Here is a 14029-nt window from a genome sequence, read left to right on the forward strand (position 1 = left end):
ACTTTTTCCGATCCGCCGCTTTTTAACGGCGGTCGGAAAAAAGGGTCTAGCGCCCCCCAGAGTCAGAAAATTTCCGGGGTCTCAGCTGCCGGGGGTAGCTGAGACCCTGGAGATCATGATTCGGGCCGGTTTTTCCGGTCCCCGCTCACCTGATGACCGGTATACACCGTATACCGATCATCAAGTTATAGTAAATGACCGCGCCGGTAAAAAATGATTTATCTCCCATCTGGCATGATCAAACATGCCAGATGGGAGATAAATCTTTTTCCCGGTTCCCTCCGGTCCCCCGGTGTCCCCAAAGTGCCCCCCCCGACCCCCAACCCCCTCCCGAAAATCCAAGATGGCCGCGCGCACCGGCAATCACAGCAGCGCGCCGGCCGCATTTCCACTGTTCCTATGGTTTCTGTCGTATGTGCCATAACACATACGACAGAAACCTGCTCCCCAGGCCCTGCCGGGATCTCCCCTACCCCCCCCTGGTGTTCCCCGGTGTCCCCCGGTGTCATACATACCTGTCGCAGCTCTGATCCCCCGCGGCTCCCTCCTCCGGCTCCTTCTCTGCAGACTCCGGTCACATGTGCCGAGCAGATGACAGCTTCCTGTGTTCAGGACGCTGGCTGCTCGCACTCTGCAGCTGTGACCCAGGGAGGGTGGGTGCAGATTCTTTGCACCCACTCTCCTCAAATGGAGGGTCTGCCCTCCTAGAAAATGGGGGATACGTTCCCTGAACGTGTCCCCCATATTCTAGAAGGTCCAGAGGCGACGTGGGACATCCAAATGGATTATTGTGGATTTTTTTTTTTTTTTTTCAATAAATTGGTCAATCAGGGAATGTTTGGGGGAGTGTTTTTTCAAATAAATTTTTTTTTGTTGTCAATTTTTTTTTTATTACTGTCAATTAGTTATGTCGGGTATCTGATAGACGCCGTGACATAACTAATTGCTGGGCTTGATGCCAGGTGACATTACACACCTGGTATCAACCCCATTCATTACCCCGTTAGCCAACGCACCAGGGCGCGGGATGAGCTGGGGCGAAGCGCCAGAATTGGCGCATCTAATGGATGCGCCACTTCTGGGGCGGCTGCGGCCTGCTATTTTTAGGCTGGGAAGAGTCCAATAACCGTGGCTCTTCCCATCCTGAGAATACCAGACCCCAGCTGTCAGCTTCACCTTGGCTGGTGATCTAATTTGGGGGGACCCCATGTTTGTTTGTTTTTTTTAATTATTTATTTATAAATAATTAAAAAAAAAAAAAACAGCTTGGGGAGCCCTCCAAATTGATCACCAGACAAGATGAAGCTGTCAGCTGTGGTTTGCAGGCTACAGCTGTCTGCTTTACCCTAGCTGGCTATCAAAAATAGGGGGGACCCCACGTCATTTATTTTAATTCTTTTTTTTTTTTTGGGCTAAATACAAGGCTAGGCATCCTTTAGTGTCACATGAAAGGCACTAAAGGGCGCCAGCTTAGAATATGCAGGGGGGTGGGACGTTATATATGTTTGACATCTATCCATTCATCCATTGTAGCATTTTACGCTGTGTGCCCACAATCAGGGTTTGCAACGTTTTGGGCGCAGAGTGTTTTCCCTGCGTCCATAACGCTGCGTTGTGCAGTAGAAGCACAGTGGCAGGATTTTTAGAAATCCCGTGCCCACTGTGTTTCTTTGCTCCGCAGCATAAATCGACCTGTGGCGCAGCTTCCCGAGCCTCAGGATGTCAATTTATGCTGCGGAGATGAGTGTTCTTTGCAGGTAGAATAGAACTAAAGTCCACAGCAGCCTGAACCCAAATCGTGGGCATGGGCAGCTGCGTTCTCCCATGGACAACACTCACATTTCTGCAGGAGGCTGACACTGGGTACTAGACGCCGTGTCGCTGGATCATGGCCACATAGCCTAAAGGCTACTTTACACGCTGCGATATCGGTCCCGATATCGCTAGCGTGGGTACCCGCCCCCATCTGTTGTGCGGCACGGGCAATCGCTGCCCGTGCCGCACAACATCGCGCAGATGCGTCACACATACTTACCTGCCCGGCGACGTCGCTGTGACCGGCAAACCGCCTCCTTTCTAAGGGGGCGGTCCGTGTGGCGTCACAGTGACGTCACTGAGCGGCCGCCCAATAGAAGCGGAGGGGAGGAGATGAGTGGCCGGAACATCCCGCCCACCTCCTTCCTTCCTCATAGCGGCCGGGAGGCAGGTAAGGGGAGCTTCCTCGTTCCTGCGGCGTCACACATAGCGATGTGTGCTGCCGCAGGAGCGACGAACTACATCGTTACTGCTGCAGTAACGATAATCGAGAATGGACCCCCATGTCACCGATGAGCGATTTTGCACGTTTTTGCAACGATGCAAAATCGCTCATCGGTGTCACACGCAGCAACATCGCTAATGCGGCCGGATGTGCGTCACCAATTCCGTGACCCTAACGACTCCGCATTAGCGATGTCGCAGCGTGTAAAGCCCCCTTAACAGTGAGAAATTTTTTGCTACAGCAACAGTTTTGTGAAGTACCTGTGGATTCAAAATGTTTACTATACTCCTGAATAAAATCCTTGAGGGGTCCAGTTTCCAAAATGAGGTCACTTGTGGGGGGTTTCTGATGTATAGGTGCCCAAGGGGCCCTGCTAATGTGACATGGTGCGCGCAATTTACTTCAACTTTTCCAAAATTCAAATGGTGCTCCTTCCATTCCAAGCCCTCCCATTTATCCAAACAAAGGTTTTTGGCCACATGTGTGGTATCCCTGCGCTCACAAGAAATTAGATAACAACCTGTGGGGTACACGTTTTGTTGTTGCCTCTTGAAAAAGTGAAAAATGTGTCGCTAAATCAACATTTTTGTGAAAAAAATGAAAATTTCAATATGGCAACCTAAGCTTATCAAATTCTGTGAAGTATTCGTGGATTCAAAATGCTCAATATACACCTAGATTAAAGCCTTGAGGGGTCTTATTTCCAGAATGGGGTCACTTGTGGGGGACCTCCACTGCTTAGGCACCTCAGGGGTTCTCCTAATGCAACATGGCGTCCGCTATTGATTCCAGCCAATTTTGCAGTCAAATTGCACTCCTTCTCTTCTGAGCCCTGTAGTGTGCCCAAACAGTTGATTTCCACCACATACAAGATATCAACAAACTCAGGAGAAATTGCGCAATAAATTTCATGGTGATTTTTTTCCTGTTACCCTTGTGAAAAAAAAAGCTACCTGGTTGAAGTAACAATTTTGTGGTAAAATTTTATTTTTTTATTTTCATGGCTCAACGTTATAAACTTCTGTAAAGCACCTGGGGGTTCAGGGTACTCACCAAACATCAAGATAAATTCCTTGAGGGGCCTAGTTTCCAATATGGGGTCACTTGTGGTGTTTTTTTGCTGTTTACGTACCTTAGGGGTCCTCCAAATGCGACATGGTGCCCGCAATCTTTTTCAGCCAAATTTCCTTTCCAAAATTCAAATATTGCTCCTTCCGTTCCAAGCCCTCCCATTTCTCCAAACAAAGGTTTCAGACCACAAGTGAGGTATCACCGCGCTCATAAAAAAGTGGGTAACAAACATTGGGGTCACATTTTTGGAATTACCTCTTGAAAAAGTGAAAAAATTGATGCTAAAGCAACATTTTTGAGAAAAAAATGAAAATTTTCAATGTGACAACGTAACGTTATCAAAATCTGTGAAGTACCTGTGGATCTAAAATGCTCACTATACCCCTAGATAGAATCCTTGAGGGGTCTAGTTTCCAAAATGGTGTCACTTGTGAGGGGTTTCTGCTGTTTAGGTACCTTGGCGGACATGTAAATGCAACATGGTGCCCGCAATCTATTTCAGCCAAATTTGCTTTCCAAAATTCAAATATTGCTCCTTCTGTTCCGAGCCCTCCCATTTGTCCAAACAAAGGTTTCTGACCACATGTGGGGTATTGGCGCGTTCATAAGAAAGTGGGTAACAAGTTTTGGGGTTCATTTTGTTGTGTTATTTCTTCTAAAAGTGAATAAATTTGGGGTAGAGCAACATTTTAGGTAAAATTTTATTTTTTGCTTTTTTTCATTCCACTTTGCTTTAGTTCCTGTGAAGCACCTGAAGGGTTAATAAACTTCTTGGATGTGGTTTTGAGTACTTTGAGGGGTGCTGTTTTGAGAATGGTGTCACTTTTAGGTATTTTCTGTCACTTAGGCCTCTCAAAGTCACTTCAAATGTGATGTGGTCCCTAAAAAAATGGTTTTGTGAATTTTGTTGAAAAAATGGGAAATTGCTGATGAACTTTGACCCCTTCTAACTTCCTAACCCCAAAACATTTTGTTTCAGAAATTGCGCTAATGTAAAGTAGACATGTGGGAAATGTTATTTATTAACTGTTTTGTGTGACATAACTCTCTGGGTTAAGGGCATAAAAATTAAAAGTTTGAAAATTGCAAAATTTTCAAAATTTTCATCAAATTTCTGATTTTTTCACAAATAAAAGCAAAAAATATCGTTCTAAATTTATAACTATCATGAAGTACAATATGTCACGAAAAAACAATGTCAGAATCACCGGGATCCGTTGAAGCGTTCCAGAGTTATGACCTCATAAAGTGACACTGGTCAGAATTGCAAAAAATGGCCTGGTCATTAAGTACAAAACTGGCTTCGTCCTTAAGGGGTTAAACATATACCTATCTCCTTACTTTTGGCAGGTGTGGGGTTAATGTCAGTATTCCTTGCTAACAAGCAGGTTAATTACCAGTTCAGGTATTCCGGTTTGGGACCACTCACAGTCCCTTTATATACCCTCTGATACCAGCAGAGGGTGCTGGTTATTTTCTTTGCCATTTGGATGCTTGGCCAGGAAGTGAAAGGAGCTGTTTGAAACCCTCTGCTGAAGTTGCTATCGTGGCTACAGTCTTGGTGTTTTCCCTGTTTGTCTTTCTTCCCTGGTGTGTTTGTCGCGGGCGGAGGAGGGGACGCTGCGCTCTCCCACTGCTCGGGTCCGGCTGCTGCTGCTCGGTGGTGGCTCGAGCGGTGGGCCGGATCCCGGGGACTCGAGCGGCGTTCCTCGCCCGTGAGTAAAAAGGGGGGTTTGATTGTGGGGATTAGATATTGTCCGTGACGCCACCCACGGTTGTGGTGATATTGGTGACACCACCGCTGCTCTGGACGGGGATCCTGGGAGCAGTGACAGGGAGCAGCTTTGATGTTAGTTCTCCGCTCCGTGGGTAGGGGTTGGTTGTCCCGGGGCCTGGTGATGGAGTAGGGATGGATGGCAGGCGGGTTACGGGGCCTGGTGAGGTGCAGGGTCGCGGGGGCAGCGCTGTGCCGCACGGCACGGTGGTACTCACTCAGCCAATGATGAGGAACAGTTCTCGGTAAAACACACGGCTGGATGGACGGGTCCCATAGACGGCTGCGGTGTTGTTTCTCCCGGCAGGTTGATGGTGACTGCCTTTCCCTGCACCTATGTAGTGTAACGGTTCCAATGGGTTCTCACCGGTAACCCGCTCTCCAGCTTGGATGGGTGCTGGAGGAGCCCCTTTTGCCCGCAGGCTCTGGCCCTGGGAACTTTAGCCTTGGAGGTGACTGTGTTTCCCTCTCTCGGTTGGACGATTGCCTTCTGTCGGGACTTGGCTGCTGGGAAACCCAGGAGGTTCCCTTCGCTAACGGATTTGACAAATTCACGGCGACTCCTAGCCTTGTTGGGGTCCGTAAGCCCCTGCCGGATGGTGCTGGCTTCTCTTTGCGTACCGGTCCGGTACCGCCGGGCCACCGCCTGTCCACGGTCCTTACGGTTAGCTCCAATAGGCCACTCCTGCAGACGGTCACCACCGTCTGCCAACCTTGCTGATCCGTCCGGGCCACACACCCAGACCAACTTCAGGCTGCTTAACCGCCACTTTACTCCTCTCTCAACTCTACTCCAAAACTCATCTGCCTGCCTTTTCCCGCCTCCAGGACTGTGTACTCCTCGGTGGGTGGGGCCAACCGCCTGGCCCACCCCCCTGGTGTGGACATCAGCCCCTGGAGCAAGGCAACAAGGGTTTGTGTCTGACTTCGGTGTGCCTGACCGGGAGTGTGGGGTCTGTAGGTGTTGTTCTCTGTGGCCCCTGGCTTGTCCAGGGCGCCACATTCCCCCTTAGTAAAATGCAGACCGTCCGCGGGCTGCCCGTCCATCACCGGTTTTATTTTCACAAACTGGAAAAGATAAAACGGTAACATATTACAAGCATAATAACATCTTCCCACATCGGGAGGTACTCTTACTTAAACGTTGCAACGGTAACGGCTTCCGCTCTCTCCCACCCAAGTAACCTGGGCCTGACGCTGCCCCTAAGCAAACAGGCAGCACCCCTTGACCCCAGTCCAGCACAAGTTACCCGAGCAGGTTCTGTCCTTTTCAGGGGACCCACGTTCATGGGGAACCCTCTGAAACCCCCAGAGGATCGCCATGGCTGGGTCCCAGCCTGCTCCACTGCGGGCCTTTCCTCCAATCTGCCTCTCCGGAGGCGGCAACGGTGAAAGCCACAAACATAATTATTTACAAGCCACAAGTTCGTGGTTGCCTTGCTAGTTCTCAGGCTTGTCCATAAGGAGTCCCTTATGCAAAACTTGTAAGCAGTCCCCACGGGGACAACGGTGCCGGCAACGACCGGTCTCAATCAGGCTGACAATCAGGTAAATCTTCGGTTAATCATTCACTTATCATTTTTTTTAAAACTTTAAACAGTACTTTTAACACTGGTGGTCCAAACAGGGGACAATTGCAACGGGACTCCCCTGCCATCACTCTGATTCCTCTGAGTCGGCTGGGGGAGGAGGTGCGGTGGACACTCGGGCCTCCTGGCTGCCCCTCAGCTTCGCATCCAATGCGAACCACCCCCTCTCCCCACAGTGCCGGGTATACTGCACAAGGTCTCCGGGCATCAGAATTGCGGCCGGGATGCTCCTCCGGCAGGTGGGCATTAACATCCCGCCGGGCTATAAAGACCTCGGCCTCCAGGCCCGGTTCATAGATGAAACCAAAGCCCCGGCGGACATCAAACCGCCTCACCTGCCCTTCATACAGGGGGCCCCGGACACGGAAGGTCGCTTGACGGAGGCTCTCTTTTTCCCGGATCGTACGGGCCACCAACTCCGCCTTCTTCCTCTCTCTTTCCGCGATCTCCGGGCCCAGCGGTGTCAGCTCCCTGTCCCAATACGGAGCTGCTGCGAGCTCCGGCGCACGGGTCGGGCCCCGCGAGACCTTCTGGACACTGCCCACCACTGGCAATCTGGGTGGAAGGTCCCGTGGTGACTTGGCCTGGGGTGCTGCCCTGCAGCGGCAACCCGGCGCAACCTCAGCCGTGGTGTGGGGGATGGGCACAGGGGTCCTCTTCCGCCGGGCCTCCTGCATGGAGCGGCCTATCGGCTCCGGCTCGGGAAGTTTTTCGGGCGATGCCTCCGGATCAGGCTTCTGCACCTTCCAGGGTAGCACTTCCGGTCGGTCACGGGCTCCGGCTACAGGTCGATCCACCTGGGCGGACATGCAGGGTACCGCTACTGGTTGCGGGGGTAGCGGGCCTAGTGGCGGGGCCGCGGCGGCCAGTACGGGTAGCGGGGGAGGTAGCAAGGTGAGCGGGCGTGGACCGGGTTCCTTGGCCGCGATGACCGACCCACTAGGGGCACAGGGGCATGGGTCACTCACCCTCCCTTCCGAAGCTCCCTCTTCATCGCGTCTCCGCACGGTCGCTACGACCTCCGCCATGTCGGCCTCCCACTCCTCCAAGAGGAGCTGCATCTTGACCTGCAGCCGTTGTTGGACTGTGCGGTCCGGATCTCCACCCATGCCGCTGTTCCAGGCGCGGGGGCTACGGTGCTGCGGGACGGCATAAACATGGCTCTGGCGGCCTCTTCCAGGAACCAGCAACAAGATGGCCGCAGGGTCCTGGCATCCCTGCTTTTATAGCCGCGTGCTACATGCCGCCAGACGCCATGAGTCCCCCTTAGTCTCTCTCCGGCTCCTCCTCTACAGGGGCGGGGTTTTGGCCTTCGCGCCTCCACTACTCGAGGAGACGCTCGAGCGGGAACTTTTCGCGCCCAAGATGGTGGCTTCTCCAATTTTTCGGCCGGACACCTCCGGCGGTAACAAGGCGCACCTCTACCAGACGGCAGAGCGGTAAAATCCTGTTCGTGATGCCAAGTTGTTGCGGGTGGAGGAGGGGACGCTGCGCTCTCCCACTGCTCGGGTCCGGCTGCTGCTCGGTGGTGGCTCGCTAACGGATTTGATAAATTCACGGCGACTCCTAGCCTTGTCGGGGTCCGTAAGCCCCTGCCGGATGGTGCTGGCTTCTCTTTGCGTACCGGTCCGGTACCGCCGGGCCACCGCCCGTCCACGGTCCTTACGGTTAGCTCCAATAGGCCACTCCTGCAGACGGTCACCACCGTCTGCCAACCTTGCTGATCCATCCGGGCCACACACCTGGACCAACTTCAGGCTGCTTAACTGCCACTTTACTCCTCTCTCAACTCTACTCCAAAATTCATCTGCCTGCTTTTCCCGCCTCCAGGACTGTGTACTCCTCGGTGGGCGGGGCCAACCGCCTGGCCCACCCCCCTGGTGTGGACATCAGGCCCTGGAGGAAGGCAACAAAGGTTTGTGTCTGACTTCGGTGTGCCTGACCGGGAGTGTGGGGTGTGTAGGTGTTGTTCTCTGTGGCCCCTGGCTTGTACAGGGCGCCACATGTTCTTTCAGTGCAGTGGTGGGGCTAGCGCTCTTCACCTGCCCACTCCCTAGCCAGGGACTATTATAAGGTCACTCAGAGCTTTAGGTTCCTGCTCGGCAAGAGGTGAGGAACGTGTATAGGGACTGACTAGGAGTACAGGGTACAGTGGCAGGTAAGTGTTGGAGGTGTCCATCTTACCCTACACTAGTCCTAGGGCCATCTTTTATCCCCAGTGGAGCCCTTGTTTGTCGTGTTGCAACCCATGTTGTTCTATGTTTTGGCTCATGCCGGACTCTCCCCTAATTCGCGTCGTGACACCATCATACGATTTCCATATTTCCATGACTTTTCTTTCTTGGTGTTGCAATTTCAATGTTGCGGAATGTATATAGTTGCAGCTAAAATAATATTAATTATTGATAATAAAATTAGAGATTATTTTGCCTGATTCACAGATTCTCAGACCTAATGAATACAATACTCTTTCAAAATACTCAACATGCCCGATCCTTTTTATCCCTTTACATATATTAAATAAACAAAGTGGATTTTTCGCCAGATTTACAATACCAAGTACATACATTTTATGCTTGACTACTAAAATCCTCATTTAAAAATAAGTGGGGTAAACTTTTAAAAAGGATAATGCAGCCATTCTCACAGTGGTTTTCAAAGTAAGTACACCAAGGTCATCAGGTGTAAGAGATATATTTAATAATGTATTTAGTTTGTGAAATTTGGTGATCATTTTTAATATGTCGCCATAGTCCTGTATTAAAATACCCCGGTCACTTCAAAATGACCTCCCAAAACCCAACAACTCCTCACTCCATTGGGTGCACAAAACTAAGGCAATGCAGAAAACATGAATGGATTATAATGATTACTTACCATAACTATCATGTTGTTTTCTCACGAGATACTTTTTACAAGCATAAGGAAGTTTGGATTCACATTCATAGCTGAGCCATGTGTGTTCTCCTGCGTGATATGTCCCACAATGTCTCCTCTCATGGTACCAGGGGGTGGAATCTGCACCATAAGTATTACAAGTGGTGACCCGACAACATATACAACATGGCGTACATTGTAAATATACCTTACAGTAATATCCAAGCTTATATAATGTGATATTATAGAATTCAAGTTGAATCACTAGGGTGCGATAATGTTCGGTAAGGGAAAACGTTTCGGCATTAAACAGTTTCTCGTTGTGCCATTGAAAACAGAACTAAGCAGCATCCATTGAGCAAAATATGGATATAGATGATATATATAGGAGGAAAAAAGGTTGTGGGGGAATCTTATCATGATACTGTGTGTGGAGCACTGGTGGACACAGACATAGGCCTAAGCCAAACGGCATGAAAATCGGACCAAGTGGAGTGTGATAAAACATCGCATTTTACTCGGACCAATATTAACCTATGTCCCAGCACCCATGAGCGATTATTTTTTCGGCCCCAATCAGACCGAGAAAACAATTGCAGCATGCTGTGACTGTAATGTGAGACTCTTTCTCTTGCACCCATTCAAGTCTATGGGGCGAGAGAAAGATCGCACTGACTTGCGGTACACCGGTGTACCACGAGTGCAAAGCGAGAATGGCAATAGCCGGCAACGGAGGAGAGAGGGAGATAAATCCCTCCATCTCCTCCTCCGTGCCGGCCCTCCCCTCCGCAGCAGTGGCCCACCCCTCCTCAGTGCCAGCCCGTCCCTCGCAGCTGAGGTTCGATCTCATCTGTAGGGACACTCACATGACACTCGGCTCCTGCTGTGCTGCCAGCGTGAGCTGAGTGTCATGCGAAGATCACACTAGTCCCCGTGTGGCTCCGGCCATAAGGACAACATACAGGTCCTTTTCAGTCCAACAGGTCATCAATGCACAATTCCACCTGCTTTGGAGGTGGTAGTGGCCCCTTCACCACTTGGGCCCCTGTGTGGCTGCACAGGTTGCACAAATGATTTGTCCGCCCCTCATGTGGGGAAGATAATGATATTGTATTCTGGGGGTATGAGCTGCTAATCAACGTATCATGCAAGATATGATGGGAAATATAGTCTCAGCTTGAAGCTGTGACAATAGACATGTTCTACACTAGAAGACCATGCATTTTGATGGAAATTTCAGATTTTTCTAAAATAGATGCCAGATCAGTTACCCACACTTTGCACTGACGATGGGCAATCACCCCGAAACACTGTCTGCAAATTGGGATTCTGATCTGACATATATCCTAGGTCATATGAAAAGGCTCGTTAAAAGGCCACCTTTGACTTTTAGGATTGCTACTTCCATTATGTGGTGCTGGAGTTTGTCTCCTTTCCTGGAGAGACAATCTAAAATAGATGGTGTGATTACTACAATTCCTAACAAGCCCTGACTAGTCTCATAACTACCTGCCCCTGAGAGTGAATGCTGGCAGTTGTAGTTCCATAAAGCCTGTAATACGAAAGTGTCATGGGTATGTCACGGGTGACGGACAGTCATGTGGTGACCTACTGTATGCATCAATATCATATTGGAGGGGGTCCAACATCCGCCACACCCAACGATTAAATGTTTGCAGTTCTGGCCGGATGAACAGTGAACGTAGATGAACATCGCACTTCAAGTCAATGTATAGTGGCCATGCTCAGGTAGTGTAGCTCAGCTCCTAATGCACACGAATGATAAATTCACACCAGAAATTGACACTTTATTATATAACAGGAGCCGTAACCTCCCTACATATTACATACTGGTTAGATATCGCCCTATACAGTATACTATGAAACGTACTTGTCTTCCAGTTGACAAATGCCAAGGCTGCTCCATCTGACCACTGCCATCCCAATAATCCATCCAGTTCGTTAAGGCCAATCCATAACGTGGTGTCCGCAGTTTTTAATCTATCTGCGGAGATCATGTAAAGTAAACAACAGTTGATTTTTTTTTTCTTTGTTAGCTATAGTATAACCAATTGCTTTAGATATTTAAAAAATGAAAAATGAAGGTGGATTTCCATAGAATTAACATTAAATTGGAAGGGTCTCAGTCGTGGGGACTCGTTTGTTAAGATGGAGTTCAAAACGAAATAGGGATTTACTGTATTTACATACAGTATGTCTATAAGAAAGAAAGAGGAAGGTAATGTATGCTGAGATGTACATTGTGTTTACTGATTAAATCGCACCAATCACCAGGATTTTCCTATATAACCTAAAGCCAGTGCTATACTGGCACTATCAGGCTGATTCTATACATACCTTTGGTGGTCAGCTCGGATGTACAGTATAGGTTAGGTTTTTAAACACAAGCAAGTAAAGTTTGTAGAATTATCAGTTTTTTGATTGACAGCAGCTGCTAATAGCTGGGGTGGGGTTTGATAGTGATTCCTGCCCCCCTGCCTGTTATTTCTCCCCCTATCTATTATTTATGCTAATTCCATTATAGAGGTGTTTTACTAATGGTTGAGGCTAAATCATGGCGGCTAAAAAGACCAGTGCCGATGTCATACCCATGTAACCAGAAGGGGTAGGGCCTCAGCCAACATAGCTGATACCAGGAAGCAACATTATTTTTCTGTTGGCTGAGGCCCCACCCTTACTGGTCACATGGGTATGACATCAGCACAGGTCCTTCTAAGCCACCATGGTTTATAGCCACAACCTTCTATAGTTGAATTAGCATAAATAATAGATAGTGGGAGGGTGGACAGGCAGGGGGGCAGGAATCACTATGAATACCCATCCCAGCTATTAGCAGATTGGCAGCTGCTGTCATTCAACAAGCTGCTCACTTTACAAACTTTACTTGCTTGTATTTCAAAACCTATACATCTGAGCTGACAACTAAAGGTATGTATAGAATCAGCCTGATAGCACCAGTATAGCACTGGCTTTAGGTTATATAGGAAAGTCCTGATGACTGGTGCACTTTAAGGTTTATATTCCTTTAGTCGCATAGCGTCAGACTACACCAATCATTAGTCTATCAGACACTTACCGGAAATATACTTCTGCTCTGCCATGTCCATGATGCTTAGCAAATCACCCCCTTGAGCATGACAAGATGCCCAAGCTGCTTTCCATGGGAGAACGGATTGTAGGTTGAACTGATAGCAAATATGTGCGACATTGTTTTCCTCCCATAAAAGATCACAGTGATCACCTAAGATCAAATTAAGTAAATAATATGTTTTTATTTGTCTGGTGAAAAATGTACAGTATACAGTCATGGTCAAAAGTGTTGGCACCCTAGAAATTGTTCCAAAAAAATATTGCAATTACATGTTTTGTTATACACATGTTTATTTTCTTTGTGTGTATTAGAACAACACAAAAAAAACAGAGGAAAAAAAAGGCAAATTGGACATAATTTCCCACAAAGCCCCAAAACGGGACGTACAAAATTGTTGGCACCTTTCCAAAATGGTGGGTAAACAACTTTTTTACAGAATGTGATCCTCATTCAAACTCACTTGTGGAAAGTAACAGGAGTGGGCAATATGAAAATCACACCTGAAACCAGATAAAAAGAGGAGAAGTTGATTAATCTTTGCATTATTTGTCTGTCTGCCACACTAAGCATGGAGAATGGAAAGAGAAGAAGAGAACTGTCTGAGGAGTTGAGAACCAAAATTGTTGAAAAATATCAACAATCTCAGTTACAAGTCCATCTCCAGGGATCTTGAAGTTCCTTTGTCCAAAATGGGCAACAGCAGAATTGATGAAAGGTTGCAATGCAGAATAGTTGGGATGATGGGTAAGCCACAATCAAGTTCCAAAGAAATTCTAGCTGTCCTGCAGGCTCAGGGGGCATCAGTGTCAGCACAAACTATCCATCTGTACCGCCCCGTGCTCGGCGGCAACCGAGACGCTCGGATCCGGACTCGCCGGGTGGTGGCTCGAGTGTCTCCGGACCCGGGGGCTCCGTGGTCCACTTCGATCTGAAAGGGGGGGGGCTCATGCTTTAGGGGGACGTAGGTGTACGGTCGGAGCCGTGTTTGAGTTCGTGACGCCACCCACGGGTTGTGGTGAAGGTGGACACCACTGCTGCGTTTACTGGTCACCCGGGGGAGATGTTGCGCAGCAAGATGTTAACCCCTCCGTGGGCAGGGATGATGGCCCCGGGACCTGTTGGGTGTTGTGTGGTTGGGCGGTGCAGGGAGGTGCGCGGCCGGAGGGCACTGTTGTACTCACGATTAGTAACACACACAAGTCTCTGGTAAACCAAGTTGATAGTGGTCGGTGCCCGCAGCCGGCAGCGTCGGGTCCCCCACCCGGGTTGGTGGTCTCTGCCTTTTTCCTGCACCGTGTTGTGTATCTGTGGACTGCCTGCGCTTTAGCGACGGGAGTCCACTCTCG

General features: G+C 49.2%; 1 protein-coding gene across 1 annotated transcript in view; it reads right to left on the minus strand.

The window, feature by feature from the left end:
- The window catches only part of PLA2R1 (phospholipase A2 receptor 1), an 86196-nt gene that overhangs the window by 68449 nt on the left and 3718 nt on the right, over positions 1 to 14029 (minus strand). Inside the window, exons 2-5 of the mRNA XM_075318826.1 lie at positions 12669 to 12833; positions 11463 to 11576; positions 9572 to 9712; positions 7222 to 7224 (exon numbers count right to left, since the gene is read on the minus strand). Of these exons, the coding sequence (XP_075174941.1) occupies positions 7222 to 7224; positions 9572 to 9712; positions 11463 to 11576; positions 12669 to 12833 (423 nt within the window). The remainder of the gene's footprint in view (positions 1 to 7221; positions 7225 to 9571; positions 9713 to 11462; positions 11577 to 12668; positions 12834 to 14029) is intronic.

Source organism: Anomaloglossus baeobatrachus, chromosome 7 (assembly GCF_048569485.1).
Source record: "Anomaloglossus baeobatrachus isolate aAnoBae1 chromosome 7, aAnoBae1.hap1, whole genome shotgun sequence".
Lineage (NCBI taxonomy): Eukaryota > Metazoa > Chordata > Amphibia > Anura > Aromobatidae > Anomaloglossus > Anomaloglossus baeobatrachus.